This window comes from Ranitomeya imitator, chromosome 8, assembly GCF_032444005.1.
Source record: "Ranitomeya imitator isolate aRanImi1 chromosome 8, aRanImi1.pri, whole genome shotgun sequence".
Classification (NCBI taxonomy): Eukaryota; Metazoa; Chordata; class Amphibia; order Anura; family Dendrobatidae; genus Ranitomeya; species Ranitomeya imitator.
The window spans coordinates 188,724,167-188,746,194 of NC_091289.1; the positions used below are offsets into that span (position 1 = coordinate 188,724,167).

Sequence of the window (22,028 nt, forward strand, 5' to 3'; positions counted from 1 at the left end):
CAACTCCCAGGATGGACAGGGCTGTCCATCCTGGGAGTTGTTGTATTGCAGTTCTTTTGTGGATCACTGCTGTATATCCACAATTTATTTTCATACTTCCAGTGTAGATGGTGCTTTATGATTTTAGTAGGAAATTGCACATACAGCACTTTCCTAATGCACAGGAGAGAGCAGGGAAGCTGCAGGAGGGAATGTGCAATGTCTGAGTATTCTGAACTGACCCTTCTGAATCTGAATATTCTGATCTGACTCTTCTGCATCTGAATCTTTTGAATATGAATATTCCAATCTGACCCTTCCGGATCTCAATATTCCGGTCTGACCCTTCCAAATCTGAATATTCTTATCTGACCTTTTGGAATCTGAATATTCCAAACTGACTCTTCCGAATCGGAATATTCTGATCTGACTCTTCTGGATCTGAATATTACAATCTGACCCTTCCGAATCTGAATATTCCAAACTGACCCTTCGGAATCTGAATATTCCTATCTGACCCATCCGAATATTCTGAACTGACCATTTAAAATCTCAATTTTCCAAACTGACCCTTCCGAATCTCAATATCTCGATCTGACCCTTGTGTGTGACCAGAAACATTCAGTACAATTTATTGATACAACCATATTGTTACTTTCTGTAGGGGGATCTGACCAATCTTGTCCACGGCAGCCACTGCTCAAAATACCGGCTGACAAGGATCCCTGGAACCAACGCGTTTGTGGGGATCGTGAACGAGACCTGCGATTCTCTGGCTTTCTGTGCCTGCAGCATGGTAGACCGACTGTGTCTGAACTGTCACAGGTAGGACGCAGTACAACTGCTGAGCGCTCGCTGTTTTAATTCTTTGCATTCTCAAGATCTCTGCTTGCTGCCAGGAAATTAGAACAGTCAAGTATTTTGTATCCAGAGGTTGAAAATTTCTACCGGCCTAATATTGTCTCACAGCTGGGGGTTTGTTATAGTTGTAGCCAGTCTGGTCAATAGTTATAATTAGTCTGGTCAATCCTCTGTGAGCAGCACAAATTTTTCCCTGACCTGATCATTTGCTACAATGTGTCAGACTGGGTAAAATGTATCCGACCGAAGTTCTCAGAGGTTCTGGACATAGTAACAAACCCTCAGCTGTTTAGTATCAGGCCTCTAAAGGTTGTGCACAAGAATGTTCCCGTTCACTGACAGTAAGCAGAGATCTTCAGAAATTGTGTAGTATTAAGTTATACAATCATTAAATGTTTTTATGTTTGACATGGAGGGTTCTTCAGGAACAGGAAAGTAACATTTTAATTGACTTTTTTTCTGTATAACATTTGTTTAACTCCTTCCTGACATCCACACTTGCATGTAAAAGGCGAATGTCACAGGTAGGTGTATGGAGTGGGCTCAGGAGTGGACTCCGCTCCAACAAGACGGGTGCCAGCTGTCCCAATACAGCCAGCATCAGCCTCTAACAGAAAAAAAAATTAAATTAAAAGTAGAAAAAAAAGTTTAAAACTTTTATTTTTTGTTAATCGCGCCCATTTTCTTAATACCGAAATATAGAAATAAAAAAATACATTTTGCTTTCATTCGCAAAAGTCAGATCTATCAAAATCTTCAAATTATTTAACCCATAAGGTAAATATTATACAATAAAAATAGTCCAGAATTGCCTTTATTTTGCGATCAAAAAATTGTATGTACCCCAAAATAGTACCAGTAAAAACGTCATTTTGCGTTGCAAACTACCAGCCCTCGCACAACACCATTGATACGAAAAAAGTTACTGGTCTCAGAAAATGGCGACATAACTAAATTTTTATTAAAAAAAAAATCAATTTTATATATATATTCCTGTTATAAGTTCGGTATTGCTGTAATCGCACTGATCTGGGGAACGTTATCTGGTCATTTTTACCGTACAAACTGCACCTTAAAGCACAATGGCGAAATAGTTTTTTATTTTCTTTTTCCGTCATTTCACTGCACTTGGAATTCTTTTTCTCCGATTTACAGTAAAGTGAACTGTCATTCAAAACTCCGAAAAAGGGAAGAAAAAAACTTAAAATGGGCCGTGGTGGGAATGGGTTAGATATCCTCTGATGCCGTTTTGGATTTTCCTTTTAAAGCAGCCGGTTCTAATCTGATACATGACACCCATCCCTCCCGGATAATTCCCACTTAAGTGTACGGTCTGTGTAGAATTTGCCGTGATTGGAGCTGATCGTATATTATTTTTTTTGGCTGTTAGGATGGAGCAGAATGAATGTGAATGTCCCTGTGAGTGCCCCCTGGAGGTCAACGAGTGTACTGGCAATCTAACAAATGCTGAAAGCAGGTAAGAAACGGAACTAGGTGATCCCCTAATATTTCCACAGGTGAAGTCGCTGTGATTTGGCTGCATAAAACTGACCTCATCGCTTTTTAAAGTAGTAAGGGCATCAACCATGAGAATTCTTTATTTAAGCTGTTAAATTGGGTATCGCTATAGCTCAGAGTCACCAGCAGGTGGCGATAAAAAGGGGTCCATATACAACATATACACTATCGTGCGTCGCAGGAGACAGTGGGAGGGAAGCTGAGCAACTATTGCGGCAGTTTACAACTTTTTGGAGAACTTGTGGGGTCGCATTATGAGTCAATGATCTGGGTATGCAGTAATATCAAAACCAACCATGCAATGGGGTATGGGTGATATTAGCCCCAGGGTTTGTATCTACTTAAAAAGGTTGTTCACTTTTTTTTTCCTTACTTAAATGTGCATATTTTTGGCTATATATTTGGATTATATGAAAAAAAAAAAAATGTAGGAGCGCTTTCTTTTTCTACATCCTCTATGCTCCTATTCTTGGCGGCTGTGGAATGGGCTAACTGAGGATCTATCAGTGAGCTATTCAGACGCTCCCGTGGGAGAGGTTGTTGTAACACTTTTATCTTGTCTTTTTCTGAACTCAGCTCAGCTGATTTATGACCACAGACTACATTAAAGTTGAAGGTGCAGGGAAACCAAGAGCCTGTAAAAGCAAAACGGTGCAACGTTTTTAATAAAACCGAATAGCAACAAAATGATTTTTAACCCCAAATTCTTGCATTTGGGTAAAAATTAAATAAATTGTCCCCAGAGGCAGGAAACCGCTTTTAAGGCCAAATTCAGGGATATCTGACTGCCGGTCTCCCGACCCGAACTCCACAGCCCTATAGGCACATATGAGTTTGGATCAGAACACTCCTGGCCGCTCCCTGTGCATATATAGACATCCGAATTCAGGCTTAGGAGACGATAATAGGGTTATAATGTGTCTGTACGTGATAGATGTCCAGTGTGGTGCGTAATTATTGCTTCACCCTCCAGGAACCCGAGCTGCGAGGTCCATCAGGAACCCATGACCTTCACGGTACTAGATCCAAACCTCCAAGATGCCCTAGCCCAATGCGTCAACACGGGATGTTCTCAGAGGATGGAGAGTGGGTACGTTCCTATATACAGAGCGATAGATATATAGATCTATGGAGAGAGGAAAAAAGGAGAGACACGATGAATTGTGTGAATTTCTGGAGTCTAAATATACTTTATAATCGGGTCTAGTTGTACGACAAAGAATTATCTATGTGCTATAAGCCTTGTTCTAATGTTGTGCCATACAGTTCTCAGCAAGCAGCCTGCAGTGTAAAGAATGGAGGGTTTTATAACTTTTAGATTCCATTTACGGTCCTTTTAGTAAATTAAATGTGACCATTCGGCAAGTTAATGCTGGATTCTCGCATGTTTTCCTGCAGGTGTTGCACCAAAATACGCACTTATAATCCTCTTTGTTTTTATGTATTTGCTTTGTTTTTATGCATTTTTTTTTCGTACAGAGAAGCAACGCTGACACTTAAAACTAGTTAGAATTTTAGATGGGAAAGAAACGCACCATAAGACAGAGTGATCTGCAGCTACTTCCGATTGGGTGCGCCTTGTCGCGGCGGGATGGCTTTTACTTTTTTTTTCATCCAAGTGCCCTATGTTATTTACACGTAATATTTACTTACTACAGGGTATATGCCCTTTTTTATTTCTTGGGTTTTGTCTGTGAAATGGCCACAGTGTGAACACGCTCCTATACATCGCTCTTCTACCAATTTATTTCCCAGCTCATTTCTTGGGTTTTACTTTAGAGGCACAGTGAGATGAATTTTCATAAATCACTTCCACTTGGCTTGAAATATTCATCTTCGCAGATCTTTCACATAGAAAAAAAAAATCTGAATTTGTGATACAGGTGAACATGGTTGGTTTTTTTTTTTGCTAAAAAATGTATAAGTGAAAGAAGCAATATAACAGAGTTACATGTGTGGTCTTAAATATAGTCATAACTCTAGGAATAAAACTCTCCATGCTTTACCCTGCAGGCTGCATTCAGATAACTGGGAAAAGGTGCAGAGTAAAATAAAAGAAATTTAAAAAAAAATAGAGAAAGAGAGAGAATCTACTATTAAGTGCTGAGCATTTATTCCTCTGACCATCACAATTGACTTTTTGCTTTTTTTTTTAAGCTATTGCTTTGGCGTCCTGGACTGTGAGTGGTGTATGGTGGACAGCGATGGAAAGACCCAACTGGATCGCCCATATTGTGCCCTCCAAAAGGAGTGTTTTGGTGGCATTGTCGGCGCCAAGAGCCCTTATGCTGATGATTTGGGGTCTATCGGTAAGGTCTATGTCTATGATATTCCATCATGGGGGTGTATTGTCACAATTTTGCATATGTTTTCTCACCCTCAAGATATATTTTTTTAACCTGGCAAAGAATGCATTAAAGAGTAAACTTAATGGCTTTTTATATTTAGCATGCACTTGAATTGCCTGCAAATAAGTGCAGGGTCTGGGTCCTGAGACCCCCATCAATCACATAATAGACCTCTGTGAAGTGCGAGGCTCAGCTGACAGGAGCACACATCCCAGGGGTCTATTGCACCTTTGGTGGAGGCCTCCATACCTGAACCCCACCAATATGCAGGCAATTCAAATATGAAAAATAATCGGTAAAGTTTAGTGACTTTTTTGGGACCTTTTTGTGCCATTTGACTTCTTGCCTCACCAGGTGACGAGGTGATTACACTGAATATGATAAAGAGCGCCCCCGTTGGGCCGGTAGCTGGAGGTATAATGGGTTGTATCATGGTGCTGGTCCTGGCCGTCTACGCTTACCGACATCAGATCCATCGCAGAAGCCACCAGCACATGTCACCGCTGGCAGCTCAGGGTAAGAATCCTGTATCCTAAAGGGTTAATGTAGTTCGAAAAACTTCTGATCTGTGACAGCGGGGTCTGGGGGCTGAGAATCAAAGGTGGTCAAAATATAACTTTGCTTCCAGCCCATGGGTGGGATAGGTGTTACTTTCAGCTTGTTCGCCTAATAAAAACTTTTAAAACAATAACTTTTTTTTTTAACTAGTTAAAGGGGTTGTGCACTAATGGACAAAAACTTCTTAAGTGCTCAAGGTATAGAAACATTTATTCCCCTCCTGGACCAGCATCGTTCCAGAAATGATGCCAAGCAAACAATCCATCTATCTACAGAAAAAAACAGAAACATTCTTCTTATCAGAAAATGGCGGCAACACAAATTTATTATCTGAGGAACTAATGATTTTATTCTTTTTTTTTTTTTTACCAGCAGTAAAATATAACACAACTAGACAAATTTGGCATCACATTACTCATACTGACCTGTACAGTCCTGTTACCAGCTCATTTTTACTGCACAAGTAAAAGCTTGGAAAGAAAATAAACAAAAAATCCAAGTCTGGAGAAACAGTGCTAAAAAAGAAACAGACAATTCTGCCATTGTGTTTTTTTGTGGCAGAAATGGCGCCAGCCTCTCCATTGACACTGCCTGGTATTGCAACTTGGTCCCGTTCATATAAATACTGCCACATCAGACACAGCCCGGCGCTAGTTCTGGATAGGAAAAGTATACAAATCCTAAACTCCTGAATTTATTTCACGCCTGCGCTTTCTCCGCAGAGATGTCAGTGCGCATGTCCAACCTGGAAAACGACCGCGACGAGCGAGACGACGACAGCCATGAGGACCGCGGAATCAGTGAGTAACTTTCCGTCCACCCTGCGCCGGCTGCAGATGTGAGTACAGCGGCCTGACGACTTGTTTGCTCCTCCAGTCAGTAACACCCGGTTCATAGCGGCGGTGATTGAAAGACACGCACACAGTCCGGAGCGGCGGCGGCGATACTGGGGACGATCGGGGACAGAAAGCGATCACGGTAAGGAGAATCTTGTTCAGTTCTCTGTACATTTGTGCCAAGACCTCTGCTTGCTTCATATAAATGGAAACGCCTTATTGGTCTTGACATCCATTTTGAGCTGAGCTGCAAGGTGTATTAAAGGGGTTGTCTGGGATTAGAGCAGTATTTCCCAAACTCCAGTCCTCCCGGACCACAACAGGTCATGTTTTCAGGATTTCCATAGTGCTGCACAAGTGAGAGAACTCCTGATACTTCCATCACCTGTGCAATACTAAGGAAATCTTGAAAACATGAGCTGTTGGGGTCCATGAGCACTGGAGTTTGGGAAACACTGGATTAGAGTAAAGGCCATGGGTATGGATAGGTGGAGGTCTGCCAAATTAAAGCCTCATTGCTTTTAATGCAAGTCTGAGGGTAAAGACTAAGGTTTAGAGCGCTCGGCTGTTTTTTCGCTCTCAGTTTTTGTGCTGATCCATTGAGTGGACAATTCTCAAGCTGCTGATTAACACTATTGTTGTGTTTAGTTACTGCACAAAATTGTACATTTTCTAAATATAGGGTCCGATCATGCAGAACAGTTCAGTAACCGATAGGAAGATGCCGCAGTAATAAATTATATTCTTTTCCTCTTTTTGTGACCAGCAATACATTGCTCTCATGCTTCCTATCCTGCTACATACACAGGATGTTTCACCCGGAATGATTTCACTGCCGAAACCCCCAGTGACCCCAAAATCCTCCATGTGAACAAAGCATTACTGAGCATGTGCGACAGTTAATGGAGCACTGGTCGCACATGCTCAGTAACGCTTCACCGGACTTTGGGCTTTCTTGTTTTGGGGAAGAAAGAAAAGAAAACCTTTATCATCTACTTACAGGACAATTCCATTAAGCTTTCTTCTTATAGTCCAAAATGATAATTTCTAACTATGATAATTGTTTCTTTTAGGCTACAGTACTATGAGTCCGCAGGAAGACAGCGAAAACCCCCCATGTAACAATGACCCATTATCGGCGGGGGTGGACGTGGGCAACCACGACGAGGACCTAGAACCTGACACCCCACCCCAGACTGCCGCTCTGTTGAGCCATAAGTTCCACCACCACTATAGACTCCACCACCCAACGTTACACCACAGCCATCACCTGCAGGCGGCGGTCACCGTGCATTCAGTGGACGCAGAGTGTTGATGAACTCTGGGGTCGTGTCCCCTCACCCTTTATATCGAGACCCTGTCTGCTGCCGCCGCCGCCATATCTGCTGCATACGTTTACAATTCCACTTGTGTATGGGACAACACATGGCGCCAAACAATGCAAATCTCTCAACTGACCTTTCCGGTTATATCATTTTGCCTTGGAACATCGACTGCAACATGAAATGGGTCTACAACATTTTTTATTTTTTTTTCTTCAGAATTGCGCCGGAAAAAAAATAACGTAACAGAGCAAGATATATTTTAAATAATAGAAAGAAAAAAAAAGACTGAACTCATCGCGATGAGGAGGATTGTGAATAGTTTCATGAAGAAAATAAAAATGCATCTCGGTTTTTAAGGAAAGGATTATTTTTCTACTATTTATTTAAGTGTCAAGGACTTAAAAGATGGCAGATTCTTACACTCCCGATGCGTTTTGGGCCTGCCTTATGAGAGGACGCTGCAGTCGATACTCACACCTTCCCCCCCAGTATTGATGGAAGACTGTTTCTATGCTGTGAACACTACAGCCCCCGGACGCCGGGGGTAGATTTTAGCCTTTCCGCTCCACGTTGTTGGGGGTGGGGAATTAGTATACAAGAAACGCGTTGTTGTACAATCTTTGTTGTTCTGGTTTTTTTTTAATGTATCAAGAGAAGTGATAAGCGGCTGCCTTGTGCGAACTTCGCCGTTCATCAGGAGGGCTGAATTCTGTCTTTTTCCTTTGTATTACTTGCAGCCCAGTTCATTTCACCATTTTTTTTTTTTTTTAAAGATTTTAACCACTGACTTTTTTTCTCCACTACAACCACTGTGTCTTTACTGTACTTTATCATGCCGCTGACAATTCAGATGTTTTTAGAGGGCTATTATAGAAACTTGCACAAAAAGTTAAGTTGAGCTGCTCAGAAATTTAAGACATTTGCTAGACATTTTTGTTTTACTTTACTCCCGAGTTCTTCTTTGACCCGTGCTCCAAACACATCCAAAGCTGCATGCTGATGTGGTTTTTTCCAAAGTGCGAATCTACAGTGTTCAAAAAATGGGTTTTCTCAGTTTCATAAACTGATAAAATTTGCAAAGTGCTTGTAAACGCAGGAAAATTTGCAATTTATCTCAAGAAAGGGAAGGATTTTTTTTATTTCATAGTTTACAGCCCATTTCCTAGGTTGTCAGCCACCCCTGCATTGGCCAGTGTCCTAGGCAATGAGCAACGTGCTTGCAAGCTGTTTGTATCACAGCTTGCATGCGCTGCTCTGAAGCTGGCTGGATGTGGCCTGCTTTGGGGTCCCTATGCTCCTTTGATGTTGCAGAGACAAAGCCGCCTCTGCTTGTAGCATTGGAGAGAGCGCAGTTTGGGCCAGAGGCTCAGCCATGTTGCTGGTCTGAACTGTCAATCATCCTGAAGAACAAACATGAGAAAACCCCGTTAACAGAAGGCAGCTTTGGATGACTGTCCACTATTTTGGCATGCGATAGTCCACGTTGCTATGGGTTTTGCATACATGTGAATACAGAACTGGAAGTGAACTGTATACGAGGTCATATTGATATCGTCGAGGGGGGAACCCCTGCTCGAACGCTCTTTATGAACAACTACAATTCTGGCAGACAAGTCATCTGTGCTTCACATGTGAACGTCCACCTCTTCAGTGGCTGCAGCTTCATCCCAAGGCGATCAAATGATTTCTTCAGGGTTGCATTTGGAGAGGGTTTAACTCTGAAGCCATGACCCCTTTAAAAGATACGGACACTGTTGTGGGAGGCATGTTTTTACTTAAATTATGCCTGTATAATATAGTTTTAAAAATCGGTTTCATTAAAACATTTTTGCCAGTTGACTTCTCCAGGCTTTATTTTCCATGCACAACCATTTTTAATTGCAATATTAATTTTTTAGTCCAAAATTAAATCTATACAATACGATATATAGTTACACCGCCCCTTCCCGATCCTACTGCCTCTCCATTTTCACGTTTTGCCATTTTCATGTACCCCAGTAATGTCCTCTACTCCGATACTTTTAGCTACTCGTTGTTTAAAGTGGTTTTCCGACTTCAGAAAACTCCTGTCCCATGACCAGTTAGGTACAGAATTGTGCTTTACACCCCCTCTCTGAGTCCGGTTCTCCTGCCACTCCCTATTTCTTTTATTGTTTGCACATCACATCGACATTGTTGCAGCCAATCGGTGAGTTCAGCGGCTCGTGCCGTCAGCCCACCGAGCTCCGTTGCAGGCGTCAACACTGCAGACAATAGAAGACATCGGCAGAAGTAGCAAAGACTTCACGCTGGACCCAGGGAGGGACAATAAACTTTTGGGATTTTCTCGTTTCTTTTAAACAAACTCCAGCCAGGGGACAACGGTTTTAGGAAACCAAAAAATCTCTTTAATTGTGTCCAACCTAGGCCTCATTCAGACGTCCGTTTTACATACACATGCATGGATTGAATTTGGACCCATTATAGCATATGTGGCTGATCACTTTTCCGCCAATAAAGTGCCGTGTTCAAGTCAAGGGTCATATTCACCAATGCAAATGAATAGTCTCGTTTTATTTCCTCTGCAAACAGAAACCTTGATGTCTGAATGAGGTGTTATATGCGCGGTTATTTGTAGATCCAATGTGGATGCCGATTGTTTTATTGTCCTTGTTAACGCACTATAATAACCAGCGCGGCCTAAATACATTCCCTACTTATGTATGTGCAGGATGCTCTATCTCCACCAGTGCTGATCAAACCTTCGGGGACCTATTTACATAAATAAATTTGGCGCATTTACTACTCCCTCCAAAGTAGAAAATTCAATACATACATTTGGTGCAAACATTTTTTATTAATCAGACTGCACCTCCAAACTGCCAGCTGTCAGACATAATTAAATGATGCAAAGAAATAAATGGTGAGTACAGATTTTATAAATGTCAGATGTGCCATTTACTAGCCACCCAAAAAATACAAAAAATCTGCATTAGAACTATGGTGGTTGGTTATGGGCCCCTGATAATTGTTACTTAGAGGGTCTAAGTCGCCCCCCTGGTGTCAGCGTTGCAGGGTCCATGGTCATCTAGACCAGGGGTCCCCAACTCCAGTCCTCAAGGCCCACCAACAGGTCATGTTTTCAGGATTTCCTTTGCATTGCACAGGTGATGCAATTATTACCTGGGCAAGACTAAGGAAATCCTGAAAACATGACATGATGGTGGGCCTTGAGGACTGGAGTTGGGGACCCCTGATCTAGACAACCCTATATAGAAGTAGAGCACAGCGCCGAGGTTGTAAAATAAACCTAGGACGTCGATCTTTATACTGTGTATAAAACTGTAAGCGAATGAGATGTCTGTATATAACGATGGATTTGTGAATAATTTTTGGGTCGCTCTAATTACTTTCATGTTTCTGCAAATTATTTCTATGTACGGATCCATAAACGTTTCTACAGCCGAAAATGAAATAAAAAATTATTTGCCAATCTGTCTCCAGCCGTGTGATTTATAGATTCTGATTAAAATTATATACAATAATAGTGGGAGCAGTAACTATTCAAGAAAAACATCATCATAGTCCAGGTCTGCACTATTGGTCGCCGGCAGCCATATTTATGAAGATCGATCTCCGCAGTAACCCCTCAAGGACACCGCAATTTTTTGTTTTTACGTTTTATTTTTTCTCCCCTTATTCCAAATGGTATATATAGAGTGTATGTGTGTGTGTACACTGTATATATGTATATATCTCCATTTTTGGAATTTTTCATTTAACTTTTTTCCCTGAAGCGTTGTTTTTTTTTTTGTTTTGTTTTTTTGCAGTCTTTTGATGTGACCATGACTAGTTTAGAGGGTTTTCCATCAGGAGATGCTTCAAAGAAGTGACATGAACTTTATTTTATTCCACCAGACGTCTTTCAAAACTTAAAGCCCAGAAAAAAAAAGCTCACAAACTCGTGTGCATCAGAAATGCCCCAAATATTTCATATAAATTTTCAAATGGAAAATACACAGCGAGTTATCGTCGCGTTTACACCAGTAGTATGCATGCAATTTATATACCGTATATAGATTTTTAAGTTTGATTCGTTCAGAATGGTGCTTCAACGAGAGATCAATATTGATGATTTCCTATGAAGTCCAGCCTCGGCCTTTATAGGAGTTCCATCATGGCGGACATGGGGTGTTCAGTAGTCATAGCAACCAATCCACAGCCTGCAATAGTGTCGTGCGGGGACTGATGGCTCCCATCCTTAATTATCACTGTCAAACTTGACCTTGGAATTTAAGAGGCTAAACTTATGAAGTTTGCGCCATCTATTTGCATCATGGGGCAGCCTCGGCTCTGGAGCCCACCCTAAACATACAATTGTGGTCACCAAAGGGTTAAATACATTATTCAAGTAGCCCAGTAGCAACTTCTGCGTCAATGCAATATGGCTGCGGTCATATTTGTGGGAGATGTCTTAAAAATGGTGTGAAGAAACTGCAGGTGTTGCCCATAGCAACCATATTCACCTCTTATTTTTAGGGCCTAGCTGAAAATAAGACAGTCTGGTTGCTATGGGCGACTCCTTCATTTTCCTCTCCACTAGTGTTGGTAAATCCCCCCTAAAGTGTTCACATATCAAAGGGGTCATGTTCTATCTTGTTATTGAAGTGTCTGAGGTGATTCATGTTGGGCTCAGGGTATATGAACATCAGTGTTGTTGTTTAGTGGCAACCAATATGGCCGACCTCGGAGCTCTCTCAGGTTTTATGAACGGCACCTTCTCTTTCATTCAGAAGCCCAGGAAAGCTGAATATAATAATGAGGATATTGTTACCCCCTCCTGGGATGACTTGAAGTTCATTTTTTTTTTTTTCACTAATATTTTCCTCTGCGGCACGATGCAAACGCTGCACCTACTTCCTGGAACAACCGCCATTGTGTACACAGCCGTGTGTGCTCAGTTGTCTACATACAGCGCCTCGCACACAAGGTTTGACCCCATAAGTATAACAATCCTACAACATCTTACAAGGTTTCCTCCCATGACCAAATGGCTGCGTCAGCCGGGGCCTGGGATGTTTACAGCCTGTTTCCATTAATCGGCTTGAGAAATGCCAGAGTAGTAAGGCTATGTGCACACGTTGCGGATTCGTTTGCGGATTTTTCCGCGTGGATTCAGCAGAATCCGCAGGTAAAATGACCAGCGATTTTCCGCGGATTCACTGCGGATTTGGGAGTGTTTTCACACCTGCAGAATCCTATAACGGATTAGGTCTAAACTGCTGCGGAATCCGCACAAAGAATTGACATACTGTGGAAAATAATCTGCAGCGTTTCCACATCATGTGCACAGCGGATTTTGTTTTCCATAGGTTAACATGCTACTGTACAATGCATGGAAAACTGCTGCGAATCCGCAGTGTCAAATCTACTGCGGATACGCAGCAAAATCCACAACGTGTGCACATACCCTAAATGTTCTGGATTATTGGATGGCCACAGTCTATAAACCTAAGAGGATATTCAACTATTTCTAAGGGTACATTCACATTAGCGTTTTGCGTGCCTGCGTCGAGCGCAGCCGCGGCGACGCATGCATCATGCGCCCATATATTTAACATGGGGGCGCATGGACATGCGTTGTCTTGCGTTTTGTGACGCATGCGTCTTTTTTGGCGCAGAGGACGCAGCAAGTTGCATTTTTTTTGCGTACAAAATCATGCCAAAAAAGGACGCGTCACAAAACAATGCGTTTTGCATGCGTTTTTGTTTGAGTTGTGCGTTGCGTCGCCGACTCAGCCCCGCACAACGCAAATGTGAACGTAGCCTTAAATGACCTCATTCAGATGCATGACACAGATTTTCTGTCCATTTTACAGCAAATCTGCCGCATGGGAAATCTGCATTAAAAGGACCTAAAATCCACAAATGTGCGAATTTCTATGTAAGGAATAAACCCAGATCATGTTCAAATTGCATGTATACTACTGGTGTAAACCTGACAATGACCCGCTGTGTATTTCCCATGTGAAAATCTGCATGAAAAATCTGAGGCATTTCTGATGCACACAAGTTTTTAGGCGTGTTTTTAATTTTTTTCTCGGCTTCAAGTTTTGAAAGACGTTGGCTGGTGGCATAAAATAAAGTTTAAAATTGTCACTTCTTTGAAGCATCTCCTGATGGAAACCCCTCTAAACTAGGCACCGTCACATCAAATGACTGCAAAAAAAAAACTTCAGGAAAAAACTTTACTAAAACTCTCCAGGAAATTAAACATTCCTACAAAAAGGTCCAAAAAAGGAGCTTTTCCTGGATCAGTTTCCACCAGAAACCTCAATGGTTTTGCCTTCCAACCATTGGGCCATGTTCCCACGTGCAATAAATGTTGCGTTATTTTTTTTTTTTTTTTTTTTTTTTTAATCTGCTATATTTAAGTGTAATTGTAAAGTGGACGTGATCTCACGAAAAGTCCTGTGCGTTTAAACACACTGTTAAAATATGCGAGTTTTCATCTATAGGTTTCTCTGGGTATCTTTAAAAAAAATTCTCATCGTATCTAAGTGCACTATAAGAAATAAAAACACAACATAAAAAGTTGCATCAAATCTGCACCAAAAATGCATTAAAAAGCAGCAAAAAATGCGATAATCGGAGCAGATTGCTATTGTGTATTTTGGTGCAAAGTCCAGACACCTGCACAAAAAACTCCAGCATGTTTCCTCACAAACCTGTTCACATGTTGTGTATTTTTTCTTCCGCTAGTTTTTTATGCAAGAGATGGGGGGGGGGGGGGGGGGGTGCAAAGGAAAGCTGCGTTTTACCAATACCTCAAAATGAATTATATCTCTAAAATCCCCTCCACACGGTACAGGTTATTGTTTGTTTTTTTTTTTGTTTGTTTGTTTCATTTGTTGACCTGTTGTGGTGTTTTTGTTTTATAGTGCAAAATATCAATTCTTTAAGCATTTTAACTGCTCTGAATTTTGCTGCGTTTCCCGTGCACTTATGAAGTTGCTTTTTTAAAGGCGTTTTTCTATAGAGAAAAAAAGACAAAAAATGCACAGTTCAACAGCGTCTTTATGTGCCGCATCGTGGGCAGTTTTCTTTATGTCATATCCACTTTGCTTGATCTATGAAACACAGATTTTCTGTATAAAAAAAGCAGTATTTCTGCTATGTGTGAACATGGCCTGACACTGTTCTGTGTTTTTTTTTTAATGCATCAATGAACTTGTACAGGTCAGTTTGATCCATGACTCAGATAAAAATGGATATTTCCGTTTTTTGTTTTTTTTGTGTGGACAATCTGCAGACAAACTGGGCATGTGACCCCTTTACACTATAGTGGGCACGTAAACGCGTGACTCCTGAACAAGTCCTGATGTGCGATACTGGAGCCACCATGACCGGCGGCTTTATGACGGTTATTGGAGTCACTACGGGGGGTGTGGAGCGTTGCATCGGGGCCCTGATTTTTGGGGAACCCTAAAGACCCACCCGCCATGCGAGAACACACCAGTGTTATAAATGGCAGATAGAAATCTCTACCATCGCTATGCATTGCGAGCTGATGGCGGCATTATTGTTTTTCCCCTGAATGAGGCTTTTTAATAAAATAAAAAATATCCCGCTCCCCAGCTATTAGCTGTGACTCTACAGGCGGATTACACGCAGATCTCAGGGCGGAAAACACAAATCTGGCAGCAGGCGGCCATCTTTATGGTCTGTGGCGCCATGCAGACGAGCGATTTAAAAAGTTGACGCAAAGCCAGAGAAAACAAAACAATTGCTGCAACTAAAAATGGATTTCCTAATTTTTAAAACTAAGTAGGATCACAAGTTTAAATTTCAAATGATCTAATTAATATACGGTGGATTGAAATTGCCCCAGGAGCCGCTGCAATGAGGGAGTGGTGGGGCTTGTTTGTGCTGCGCTTTGCTGGATTGTGTATGGAGTAGTCGCATCATCGCATGCGATATCGCACTGCGGGTGAATGCACAGTCTTCGGGTGAATGCACAGTCTGCGGGTGATCGCACAGTCTGCGGGTGATCGCACAGTCTGCGGGTGATCGCACAGTCTGCGGGTGATCGCACAGTCTGCGGGTGATCGCACAGTCTGCGGGTGATCGCACAGTCTGCGGGTGAATGCACAGGCCGCGGGTGATCGCACAGTCTGCGGGTGATCGCACAGCCTGCAGATGATCGCACAGTCTGCAGGTGATCGCACATTCTCCGGGGGATCGCACAGTCTGCGGGTGATCGCTCCAGCTGAATGTTGCGCTCGGAGTTTTGATTCTGCAGCCGGCGACCTGTCCGCGCCGGTGACAGGTGGGCGGGGTCGGTGCGAGGTGGGCGGAGACTTCGGCTTCTCCCCGCCTTCACAGTCAGTCAGTCAGTCGACTCACTCCGAGCAGCCGCAGCAAAATGGCGGCGCTGGGCCCCGGGCGGCCCCAGGACCCTCCGGAGTGGGGGGATTCCGGGCCTGAGGGGGAGACGGCAGCATTGGCTCCCTGGTGTGAGGGTCGCAGAGCAGAGGCACTGCCGCAGCTGGAGGCCACAGAGATACAGAGGAGGCTGGACGCCACCACAAGGGAACTGCGGAACCGGAGGAAGGTTCTGGTCAGAAACCTCCCGCCAGACTGCAGCAGCCAGGTGAGGGGAGGCCAGGAAAGTGAGGCCGGGGAAAGTGAGGAAGAGGAGACGGAGGGGAGGCCGGGGAAAGTGAGGAAGAGGAGACGGAGGGGAGGCCGGGAAAGTGAGGAAGAGGAGACGGAGGGGAGGCCGGGAAAGTGAGGCCGGGGAAAGTGAGGAGAGGAGGCCGGGGAAAGTGAGGAAGAGGAGACGGAGGGGAGGCCGGGGAAAGTGAGGAAGAGGAGACGGAGGGGAGGCCGGGGAAAGTGAGGAAGAGGAGACGGAGGGGAGGCCGGGGAAAGTGAGGAAGAGGAGACGGAGGGGAGGCCGGGGAAAGTGAGGAAGAGGAGACGGAGGGGAGGCCGGGGAAAGTGAGGAAGAGGAGACGGAGGGGAGGCCGGGGAAAGTGAGGAAGAGGAGACGGAGGGGAGGCCGGGGAAAGTGAGGAAGAGGAGACGGAGGGGAGGCCGGGGAAAGTGAGGAAGAGGAGACGGAGGGGAGGCCGGGGAAAGTGAGGAAGAGGAGACGGAGGGGAGGCCGGGGAAAGTGAGGAAGAGGAGACGGAGGGGAGGCCGGGGAAAGTGAGGAAGAGGAGACGGAGGGGAGGCCAGGAAAGTGAGGAAGGGGAGGCTGGGAAAGTGAGGAGAGGAGGCTGAGGGGAGGCAGGGGAATGTGAGGAGAGGAGGCTGAGGAGAGATCGGTGAGAGGAGGCAGGGGAATGTGAGGAGAGGAGGCTGGGGGGAGGCAGGGGAAAGTGAGGGGAGGGCAGGGAAAAGAGAGGAGTCCAAGGAAAGAGGAGAGTACACTTCTGAGGGGAGGATTGTGAGAGAGGGGAGAGGAAGGATGGGAAGCAGAGGATATGAGGCACTGCCAAGGCTGGGTGAAATGTAAAGGAGGCCAGGGTAGAGATGGGGATGTTCTTGAGTTGTGAGTTTGCAGTGTTTGTCCATTATTTTTGGTTCTGATCATAACTGTGAACTGAATAATATCAGTGACCGTTCTGCATGTTCCTGGTGTTTCTGACTCCCTCATTGTGTTCCCCAGGTTGCTGTGGGTGGCTGCCCTAGTCCTGTGCCCCCCGATCACTGAAAGTGGCAGCTCTGTGCTGTGCCCCCTTGGTCGCTGTAGGTGGCTTTCCTAGTGCTGTGCCCCTCGGTCGCTGTAGGTGGCTGCCCTAGTGCTGTGCCCCTCGGTCGCTGTAGATGGCTGCTCTAGTGCTGTGCCTCCCGGTCGCTGTAGGTGGCTGCTCTAGTGCTGTGCCCCGGTCGCTGTAGGTGGCTGCCCTAGTGCTGTGCCCCTCGGTCGCTGTAGGTGGCTGCCCTAGTGCTGTGCCCCGGTCGCTGTAGGTGGCTGCCCTAGTGCTGTGCCCCTCGGTCGCTGTAGGTGGCTGCCCTAGTGCTGTGCCCCTCGGTCGCTGTAGGTGGCTGCCCTAGTGCTGTGCCCCTCGGTCGCTGTAGGTGGCTGCCCTAGTGCTGTGCCCCTCGGACGCTGTAGGTGGCTGCCCTAGTGCTGTGCCCCTCGGTCGCTGTAGGTGGCTGCCCTAGTGCTGTGCCCCTCGGTCGCTGTAGGTGGCTGCCCTAGTGCTGTGCCCCTCGGACGCTGTAGGTGGCTGCCCTAGTGCTGTGCCCCTCGGTCGCTGTAGGTGGCTGCCCTAGTGCTGTGCCCCTCGGACGCTGTAGGTGGCTGCCCTAGTGCTGTGCCCCTCGGTCGCTGTAGATGGCTGCTCTAGTGCTGTGCCTCCCGGTCGCTGTAGGTGGCTGCTCTAGTGCTGTGCCCCGGTCGCTGTAGGTGGCTGCCCTAGTGCTGTGCCCCTCAGTCGCTGTAGGTGGCTGCCCTAGTGCTGTGCCCCGGTCGCTGTAGGTGGCTGCCCTAGTGCTGTGCCCCTCGGTCGCTGTAGGTGGCTGCCCTAGTGCTGTGCCCCTCGGTCGCTGTAGGTGGCTGCCCTAGTGCTGTGCCCCTCGGTCGCTGTAGGTGGCTGCCCTAGTGCTGTGCCCCTCGGACGCTGTAGGTGGCTGCCCTAATGCTGTGCCCCTCGGTCGCTGTAGATGGCTGCTCTAGTGCTGTGCCTCCCGGTCGCTGTAGGTGGCTGCTCTAGTGCTGTGCCCCGGTCGCTGTAGGTGGCTGCCCTAGTGCTGTGCCCCTCAGTCGCTGTAGGTGGCTGCCCTAGTGCTGTGCCCCTCGGTCGCTGTAGGTGGCTGCCCTAGTGCTGTGCCCCTCGGTCGCTGTAGGTGGCTGCCCTAGTGCTGTGCCCCTCGGTCGCTGTAGGTGGCTGCCCTAGTGCTGTGCCCCTCGGTCGCTGTAGGTGGCTGCCCTAGTGCTGTGCCCCTCGGACGCTGTAGGTGGCTGCCCTAGTGCTGTGCCCCGGTCGCTGTAGGTGGCTGCCCTAGTGCTGTGCCCCTCGGACGCTGTAGGTGGCTGCCCTAGTGCTGTGCCCCGGTCGCTGTAGGTGGCTGCCCTAGTGCTGTGCCCCTCGGTCGCTGTAGGTGGCTGCCCTAGTGCTGTGCCCCTCGGTCGCTGTAGGTGGCTGCCCTAGTGCTGTGCCCCTCGGTCGCTGTAGGTGGCTGCCCTAGTGCTGTGCCCCTCGGACGCTGTAGGTGGCTGCCCTAGTGCTGTGCCCCTCGGTCGCTGTAGGTGGCTGCCCTAGTGCTGTGCCCCTCGGTCGCTGTAGGTGGCTGCCCTAGTGCTGTGCCCCTCGGACGCTGTAGGTGGCTGCCCTAGTGCTGTGCCCCTCGGTCGCTGTAGGTGGCTGCCCTAGTGCTGTGCCCCTCGGACGCTGTAGGTGGCTGCCCTAGTGCTGTGCCCCTCGGTCGCTGTAGATGGCTGCTCTAGTGCTGTGCCTCCCGGTCGCTGTAGGTGGCTGCTCTAGTGCTGTGCCCCGGTCGCTGTAGGTGGCTGCCCTAGTGCTGTGCCCCTCAGTCGCTGTAGGTGGCTGCCCTAGTGCTGTGCCCCGGTCGCTGTAGGTGGCTGCCCTAGTGCTGTGCCCCTCGGTCGCTGTAGGTGGCTGCCCTAGTGCTGTGCCCCTCGGTCGCTGTAGGTGGCTGCCCTAGTGCTGTGCCCCTCGGTCGCTGTAGGTGGCTGCCCTAGTGCTGTGCCCCTCGGTCGCTGTAGGTGGCTGCCCTAGTGCTGTGCCCCTCGGACGCTGTAGGTGGCTGCCCTAATGCTGTGCCCCTCGGTCGCTGTAGATGGCTGCTCTAGTGCTGTGCCTCCCGGTCGCTGTAGGTGGCTGCTCTAGTGCTGTGCCCCGGTCGCTGTAGGTGGCTGCCCTAGTGCTGTGCCCCTCAGTCGCTGTAGGTGGCTGCCCTAGTGCTGTGCCCCTCGGTCGCTGTAGGTGGCTGCCCTAGTGCTGTGCCCCTCGGTCGCTGTAGGTGGCTGCCCTAGTGCTGTGCCCCTCGGTCGCTGTAGGTGGCTGCCCTAGTGCTGTGCCCCTCGGTCGCTGTAGGTGGCTGCCCTAGTGCTGTGCCCCTCGGACGCTGTAGGTGGCTGCCCTAGTGCTGTGCCCCGGTCGCTGTAGGTGGCTGCCCTAGTGCTGTGCCCCTCGGACGCTGTAGGTGGCTGCCCTAGTGCTGTGCCCCGGTCGCTGTAGGTGGCTGCCCTAGTGCTGTGCCCCTCGGTCGCTGTAGGTGGCTGCCCTAGTGCTGTGCCCCTCGGTCGCTGTAGGTGGCTGCCCTAGTGCTGTGCCCCTCGGTCGCTGTAGGTGGCTGCCCTAGTGCTGTGCCCCCCTTTCACTGTACGTGGCTGTCCTGTGTTGGGGGGCTGAGCTCTCGGCTGCTCTGTTTGCTTAGTTTTGTTTGCTTGGACTTTCACTCTATCCGGAGCCTTCACAGTCCCGGTGATGATGATGTTTGCTTTGCTTCTCGTGGGAACATCGCCAGATGACAGATCCCATATTTTACTGATGTGTTTTCTTGAAGGGACACGACCGCTGAAAATCATGTTTTTAAATTTGTTTAGATGCACTAATGAAGTGTCAGGAGCTCACGGTGGCCATAGTCATAGATTTGGTGTTATGTCACAAAGGTCGCGTTGCCAGTTTTCGCCCTTGTTTCTCCCTCTGTTCCCCTGAATTTTTTTTTTACTTTTTTGCGTTTTGTAAATCAGCCGCACAGCTCTGGAGATTTGGGACCATTTTATTTACTGCTGATTTTTACGTCTTTATGAGGAGGTGTGACTGACAGGTTCTCTGCGGGTGTGTTTTTAGACTTCTCTGCATTATTAGCCTGTGAGCAACACCCCCTGGTAGAGACCATAAATATTTGCACTGAATAAAAAGGCTCATATCTCTGGAACAGTACGGCGGAGTAACAAAATATAAAAACTGAATACTCGGGAGCAGCGGGGGAAAAAAAAGTAAAAAAAAGGACCAGTTTTGATTTGGTGACAGATTCCCTTGAAGTTTTGGAGGAGGCAGTCGCCAATTAAACAAACTTTCCCCAACACCACTGATCACCTGCTGTACAGTCAAGGGGGATGGCGCTAAATATCATTGTCCCTTGCCAGATAATCGCTATTCTCTCTGACATCGCCAACTCCCTCCATCCACTGACATGAGCCCCTATATTTTCTTATTACCTCAATCCCGGACATCCCCATCCTTATATTCAGTCTCAAGGTAACTCCTCCCCACATTGACATCACCAGCTCTCTCCATGTAACTCCTCCCCACGCTGACATCACCAGCCCTCTCCATGTAACTCCTCCTCACGCTGACATCACCAGCCCTCTCCATGTAACTCCTCCCCACACTGACATCACCAGCCCTCTCCATGTAACTCCTCCTCACGCTGACATCACCAGCCCTCTCCATGTAACTCCTCCCCACGCTGACATCACCAGCCCTCTCCATGTAACTCCTCCCCACACTGACATCACCAGCCCTCTCCATGTAACTCCTCCCCACACTGACATCACCAGCCCTCTCCATGTAACTCCTCCCCACACTGACATCACCAGCCCTCTCCATGTAACTCCTCCCCACGCTGACATCACCAGCCCTCTCCATGTAACTCCTCCCCACACTGACATCACCAGCCCTCTCCATGTAACTCCTCCCCACACTGACATCACCAGCCCTCTCCATGTAACTCCTCCCCACACTGACATCACCAGCCCTCTCCATGTAACTCCTCCCCACACTGACATCACCAGCCCTCTCCATGTAACTCCTCCCCACACTGACATCACTAGCCCTCTCCATGTAACTCCTCCCCACACTGACATCACCAGCCCTCTCCATGTAACTCCTCCCCACACTGACATCACCAGCCCTCTCCATGTAACTCCTCCCCACACTGACATCACCAGCCCTCTCCATGTAACTCCTCCCCACACTGACATCACCAGCCCTCTCCATGTAACTCCTCCCCACACTGACATCACCAGCCCTCTCCATGTAACTCCTCCCCACACTGACATCACCAGCCCGCTCCATGTAACTCCTCCCCACACTGACATCACCAGCCCGCTCCATGTAACTCCTCCCCACACTGACATCACTGGCCCTCTCCATGTAACTCCTCCCCACACTGACATCACCATCTCTATCCATGTAACTCCTCCCCACGCTGACATCACCGGCCCTCTCCATGTAACGCCTCCCCACACTGACATCACCGGCCCTCTCCATGTAAGGCTATGTTCACACTTTGCAGATTCCACTGCGGATTTTTCCGCAGCAGAATTCCAAAATCCGCAGTGAAAACCCGTCGCGGTTTTTACTGCGGATTTATCGCGCTTTTTACTGCGTTTTCTTCTGCGGATTTTCATCTGCAGTTTTCTATTGGAGCAGGTGAAAATCCGCAGAAAAGAAGTGGCATGCTGCGGAATGTAATCCGCAGCGTTTCCGCGCGTTTTTTTCCGCAGCATGTGCACTGCGTTTTTTGTTTCCCATAGGTTTACATTGTACTGTAAACTCATGGGAAACTGCTGCAGATCCGCAGCGGTCAAATCCGCTGCGGATCCGCAGCAAAATCCGCAAAGTGTGAATATAGCCTAA

At 47.1% G+C, this 22,028-nt stretch overlaps 2 protein-coding genes across 3 annotated transcripts in view; both read left to right on the forward strand.

Moving 5' to 3' along the window:
* Positions 1–10,897, forward strand: part of CACHD1 (cache domain containing 1) — a 144,391-nt gene extending 133,494 nt beyond the window's left edge. Inside the window, exons 20-27 of the mRNA XM_069738196.1 lie at positions 644–804; positions 2,231–2,317; positions 3,332–3,448; positions 4,516–4,667; positions 5,061–5,222; positions 5,987–6,064; positions 6,141–6,242; positions 7,174–10,897. Coding sequence (XP_069594297.1) covers positions 644–804; positions 2,231–2,317; positions 3,332–3,448; positions 4,516–4,667; positions 5,061–5,222; positions 5,987–6,064; positions 6,141–6,242; positions 7,174–7,415 — 1,101 coding nt within the window. The 3' untranslated portion in view covers positions 7,416–10,897. The remainder of the gene's footprint in view (positions 1–643; positions 805–2,230; positions 2,318–3,331; positions 3,449–4,515; positions 4,668–5,060; positions 5,223–5,986; positions 6,065–6,140; positions 6,243–7,173) is intronic.
* A 4,886-nt stretch (positions 10,898–15,783) lies between these two features.
* The window catches only part of RAVER2 (ribonucleoprotein, PTB binding 2), a 37,791-nt gene continuing 31,546 nt past the window's right edge, over positions 15,784–22,028 (forward strand). For both annotated transcript variants that reach the window (XM_069738199.1, XM_069738200.1), the window contains exon 1: positions 15,784–16,057. In XM_069738199.1, coding sequence (XP_069594300.1) covers positions 15,830–16,057 — 228 coding nt within the window. In that variant the 5' untranslated portion in view covers positions 15,784–15,829. The remainder of the gene's footprint in view (positions 16,058–22,028) is intronic.